Consider the following 5,478-nt stretch of genomic DNA (forward strand, 5'->3'; position numbering starts at 1 on the left):
GCGGCAAAAGAGAAAAAAAAAAACAAAAACAAAACCGAGGAGGTTGGTAATGTCATTTTTTAAATGTGTTCTGGGGGTGGAGGAAGGAGAGGGTGTTTGTGTTTGGAGGTTGTGGGTCTTCCCGGTTTCTAACCCGATTTTCTACCCGAAACGGAGCTCGGGCTGCCGAGGGGCCAAAGTCTGGGGCACAGCTGAACGATCCGATGCTTTTTTTCTCCCCTGAAGGAGACACCCCTCCCACACACAAAAACACGAAACTGAGAAAAAGAAGACTTCGAGTGACGCGTGAAAACGCCCAAATGTCCGTGGCCCGCTCTCCACTTCGCAGGATCATGATGTGCGGGTGGATTTTTATCAAACGTTATTAAATGCGCCCGAACGTCAATTAATCACCCCCGTGGTGCGTAAAATAACGTTGTGCCTCTGAGTGTCCCGGATCTTTAAAATAAATCGGAAGGAGGAAGAGACGCTTAATAAAAATAGGAACCTCTTTCCAAGGATCGAGCCCTTTAGCTCCTCTCAAGGCGAAGAAACAGTTTTCAAAAGTTGTTTTTTTTTTTTGGCGGGGGGGTGGGGGGGTGGTGTGTGTTAATTTCCCTATACCACTGACGCAGACTCTACAAAATCGAGAAGGCACATTTCTGCGCCCACTTGCCTGCATTCTCGTCTGAAAAGCATTTCGGCACAGATGCAATAAATATGCATCTGCAATCCTCAAAGAAAAAAATAAATCTTGAAATACATTTTTATTGTGCAAAGAACATCGCTTCTCAGTGAGCCCCTGCTTGCCTCTCTGCCCTTGCTCTCCCAGAGAAAAGCTGATGCGAGATCCACCGGAGGATTTGTCCCCAGAATTGTCTTGATAACAACCCCTACTTCTGCCCCCTCCTCCACCGGCCAGCCTAGTGCAGATACCTGCTTGGCATTATTGGAAGAAAGAGGCGACAGGAGAGGGAGGAGGACACCATGAGAGGCATGAATAATGCCCGCCTGCTGCCCACAGGACCTAGACTCTGCGCTGGAGATTCACCCGGACCCAAAATTCACTTGCAAACACACCCCTGCTGCACTGAGGGAGAAAGCTCTTAGGTACCTTTTTTTCTATTTTAAACAAATATACTTTCAGCAAAGCAATAGTTGTCTAATGCTTAATTGTTTTGTAAAATCAGGGAGTTGGCCTTTCAGCTTTAAAGGATCATCCAGCTCAAATTGTGTGACTTTATAATTCCCTGCTCTGAAGAACCAGGGGAGCACCCTCTCCTTGTTTTAAAGAAAATTGCCATGAATGACTGGAGTGTGGGGAGGAGAGGATGGGCAGATGGGTACAAGTGGCTGGAAAGAGTCTTTACAAAACATAAAAAAAAAAAAAAAAAAAAAAAATTTTTTTCCCAAAAACTTGCACAAATGATTTGGAGGCTCATTTCCAGTTTTCTGGGCCTCCGGCCCCCATGTGTTGAGTTGTCCAGGCTGAGCTGCCCTGGGCAGTGGCACCACCAGAGCTGAGCTTGGGCAGGCAGAGCCAGAGGAGGGGTGCAGGACAGCAGGATATGTGGACTGGAGGCTGGTGAGCCCCGCTGAGGGGCCAGTCCCTGGGGCCAGCCCAAAGCCTCTGACTGCACCTAGCTCCAACTACTTTCCTCCTTTTCTTTATACTGCTCTATGCCTGCCTGTGGCTGAGCTGACTGGTGGCCTCACCTTCTTCTGGAACTAGAACCATATCAGTCCGGGGCACAGCACAAACCCCATGAATGGTAGTGTGCCTAACCCGGGATGCTCCAGAGACAGGGGCAGTCTTTGGGGACCACAGAAGAGCCGGCTCAGGACAGGGCCCCAGTTCCTGCCTGCAGATCCCCCCGGCTGGCAGGAAGAACGAGGCACAGAAAGCAGCTCCTGCTGGGCCCCTGGACCAGGGGAGCACAGAGTAGGTGCTAGTGGAGGGCTCAGCTGGGGTCTTTTGAAGTAGAACCCGATGCCCTCTCCAGGGCTCTGGCCTGCAGCTCCCCCTATTTCCAGGTCTCAGTCAAGCTGCTCCCCTTCCCATCAGGGCGTGGATTTCGGGACAGTCTCTGAGCAGAGCAGGTAGGCTGCCCTTGCTATCGATACCAAGCACTGGCCGCCCAGTCTTTTCTCAGAAGCTTGGGCACACACAGCCCCTTCTGAGCGCCACACCACCTGAGCAGCCTACCCACCCCACAGCCCTATCAGAAATGGTTTTCTGGGCGTCACTGCAAAGTTCTCACAGGCACCCAGTAGTCGCTGCCCTGGGCATCCCCACACCTCTCTTCCTGCTGTTGCTCCCTTCCGCCTCCCTCTTAATCACACCACCAGGCAAAAAACCCAGAGGGTCAAAAGAAACAAAACAAAAACCTGGATCTACTTTTATCTACCCCACGCCCCCTGCCAGACAAATCCATAGTCTCAGCTAAAAACAAAAGCCAAGCAGGTAGGGCTCAGCTCACTCTCTGGCCCCAACCCTGAGAGGCTTGGGCTGCAGAAGGCCAAAGCAGGCCAGCCCTCCCCAACATACACACATTGCAAGAAAGAGGGCCTGCTGGGGAAGGCTGACTTGGTCAGCTCCTCACCCCATGGGGAGCCCAGATTGTGGTTTGCCACCTCTTAAGGTCCTCTTCCTAGACAGCGTCTCCAGCCAACAATAATTATGTGTGCAGGATTCCCGCATGGAACGGTCTGGGGAGGGTGCACACCCTTTTCTCTCCATCGGGGACTGAAACGGCAGCAGGGAGTCTGGCAGAAAGGGGGCATGCCCGAGGGCTCCCGCGCTTTAGCACCCTGGCACTCCACCCTCTTGCTTCAGCAATCCCCAATCGACACAAACCCTGCCTTGGGGCTGGGGAAGCACACCGCTCGGGCCCGGCTCCCTACAGCACTGCTTTCGTTTGAAAAGCAATTCTCGGTCCCCAGTGCAGGCCTCCGTGAAGCTAGGCCCTGGTCCCACGACCGCAGCATCGTATCCCCCGCTCCGCTCAGGGCCCTTGTCCCACGCACTCCAACGGGAGCAGCCCAGCGCAGGTTTCCCGAACAAAAAAGATGGCAACTAGGGGCTGCCGGAGGGTCCCGGCCACCCCACCGGGGTTAGCCGGGCCGGGATGGTTCTGCCCTGGAGGGAGACGCGCAACCCGCGGAGTTCTCTCTGGAGTTGACGGGCCCAGCTGCGCGCGGGGCCGGCTGCAGGGCGTACGCGGGCCACGGCCTGGCAGAGGGGCGGCCGGGCTCGAGTGCCGGGCGGCGGCGGGGAAGGAGGAGGACGCGAGGCGCTTACTGTTGGTAGTCTTGTTTGCAGTACAGTTTCCGATCCCGGAAGTAGCAGCTGGTGGTGAGGGCTTGCTGACACGCCGCGCACTGCAAACATTCCTCGTGCCAGGACGACTCGTTGACTCGCATCAGGAAGCGGTCGGAGATGGGCCGCTGGCAGCCCTCGCACACGGCGGGATGCGGGCAGTCGGAGCCTGCAGCGCACAGGGCGAGAGCCGGGCCGTCAGCGCCGACCAGCCCGGCCCAGCGTCCCGATTGCGCTGTGCCCGCGGCCCCCGGCCCCAAAGACGAGGGCAGCCCGGGAGCGCCGCCCGCATGCTTGCGCCTCCCCGGCCGCCGCGCCAGGGGCCGGGCAGACTCAGTGAGTTCATCCCGGTCGGCGGACTCCGGCGCCGAGAGGCCGCGCGGGCCTGGAGCCTCGGCTCGGCGCTGAGCGCTCCCCTTCTCCGGAGATCCAGCGCTCGGTGGTAATACAAGAGAGGAGGAACGAGCACGGCGCGGGGCAGCCGGCCGGGACCGAGACAGGCGAGGTGAGGGCTTAGGCGCACGCCCAATGGTGGCGTTCGCTGTCTTCTCTCCCACATCTCCCCCCAAATCTGTAATGTAGGTGACCCGGGGAACATTTCTCTCTTAGACACGGCCCTTCCCCAAGTGACCCGGCACCACTCCCAAGCTTGCCAAGGTGACTTCTTGTCTTCTCCATCATCCCTGCCACCGCCTCCTACCTCTCGCCTCCCGAGTGGCAGCTCTAGAACTGCGGCCCAGTGAGGATGGGAGGTGGCGGCTAGAGCTGTGCCTGTCCTCGCTCCTCCTAGGGGGTGTCCCTGCGTACCTCTGTCCCCTCAGGATGCCTGTCTAGGCGTGCCTCTCGTCCCTCTGGTGATCACTCCAGGAGTCTTCTCTGTGTCCCCGACACCCCCACGTTCTGCAACACCATTGCCTTTATCCGTTGGCCTGGACCCCCGTGTCCACCTCCAGGGGCCGAGGCCCCTGTCCCCTGCCAGTAGACCACTCGGGGCGTCCCGACCTCGCACTCACCCAGCAGCACCCCCAGAGTGGCGGGCCCGGGGCGCAGGGCGTGCTCCTCCATCTTGATGCCGTCCAACATCTTCGAGCAGTCCGTCTGCCCACGGGGGAAGCACCTCTCCAGCGACTCGGGACCTGTTGCTATATCCATGGGACGCGGGGCGCGCTGCGGGCCCCGCCGGCCAGGGTGTTTGCCTCCCCGCCTGCCGGCCCGCTCGCCTCCCGCCGCCGCCGCCGCCGCCGGGGAGCTGGGGAGCCGGGGAGGCCCGGCCCCCGCGGGGTTGGAGCTGCGGCTGGGGCCGCCGGCTGCCCCCGGCGAGTGCGGAGCGGCCACTCGCTGGCCCCGGGCCCCGGCGTCGTGCGGGCGGGCCGGGGCGGCTGCAGCCCGCGCCGCGCTCTCTCCCGGGGCGCTCGTGGGCACGCGCGCCGGCTCCTCTGTCAGTCACCTGCCTGTCAGCCCCGCAGCCGGGCTGCAGCGGCGGCGAGGCGGCGGCGGACGGAGCCGCGCGGGGAGGAGGAGACGGCGGCGGCGGTGCTGGTGGTGGTGGTGGTGGTGGCTGCGGCGGCGGCGGCGGCGGCGGGCGGGCGGGGGAGGGGGTGGGGGTGCAGGGGCGGCCCCGCAGGCTGAGGGGGGGCGCGCGGGCGGCGCAGCGGGGTCCCGGGCGGGGCGCAGCGGGCCGCGGGCTTCCAGGCGCGCTCCCCGCGCTACCCCAGTGCCATGGTGCGCCCGAGGAGCCGCTCGGTTTAGAGCTGTGGGGCCGGCGGCGGAGGGATACCCCGGCCGGGAGCCGCCTCACCGCTCCTCAAACTTCCTGACATTTGAACTCATTGGTGCGCCTCGTATCCCTGCGCCGGGATGAGCCGGCGACTCCACGTCAAATAGTGCCGTCGCTGCCCACCCCCCCACCTCTCCAACCCTCCCGCCCCCCGGCGGGAGGGCTCCCCGCGGCCCCCCGGCTTGAGCTCCCTGCGCTGCGCTGGGCCCCCGAGTGCGGACCCGGGCGCCCCCGGCCAGGCCGAGCGCCCCGCGGGTCCCTCGCAGAAGTTTGGGTCGCCTTCGAAACAAATCCTTCTGCCCCACCCCCTTGAAAAATTGATTTGGGAGTTGGGGAATGAAAGCTTTTCTTTCTTTCTTTCTTTTTTTATTCCCTCTTCTTGCCTTCTTTATTATTAATATTT

The 5,478-nt window shown here is 60.9% G+C and overlaps 1 protein-coding gene across 2 annotated transcripts in view; it reads right to left on the reverse strand.

The window, feature by feature from the left end:
* LMX1B (LIM homeobox transcription factor 1 beta) overlaps nt 1-4,739 on the reverse strand; it is an 87,099-nt gene extending 82,360 nt beyond the window's left edge. Inside the window, exons 1-2 of one of the 2 annotated variants that reach the window (XM_086323479.1) lie at nt 4,312-4,598; nt 3,281-3,467 (exon numbers count right to left, since the gene is read on the reverse strand). In XM_086323479.1, the coding sequence (XP_086179605.1) occupies nt 3,281-3,467; nt 4,312-4,450 (326 nt within the window). In that variant the 5' untranslated portion in view covers nt 4,451-4,598. Of the gene's footprint in view, nt 1-3,280; nt 3,468-4,311 lie in introns of both variants that reach the window. The other variant, XM_086323480.1, reaches the window with a different exon arrangement.
* Nucleotides 4,740-5,478: the final 739 nt, after the last annotated feature.

The sequence above is a fragment of the Bos grunniens genome, chromosome 11 (assembly GCF_055505025.1).
Source record: "Bos grunniens cultivar Pamir isolate PY7600 chromosome 11, Bosgru_T2T1.0, whole genome shotgun sequence".
NCBI lineage: Eukaryota > Metazoa > Chordata > Mammalia > Artiodactyla > Bovidae > Bos > Bos grunniens.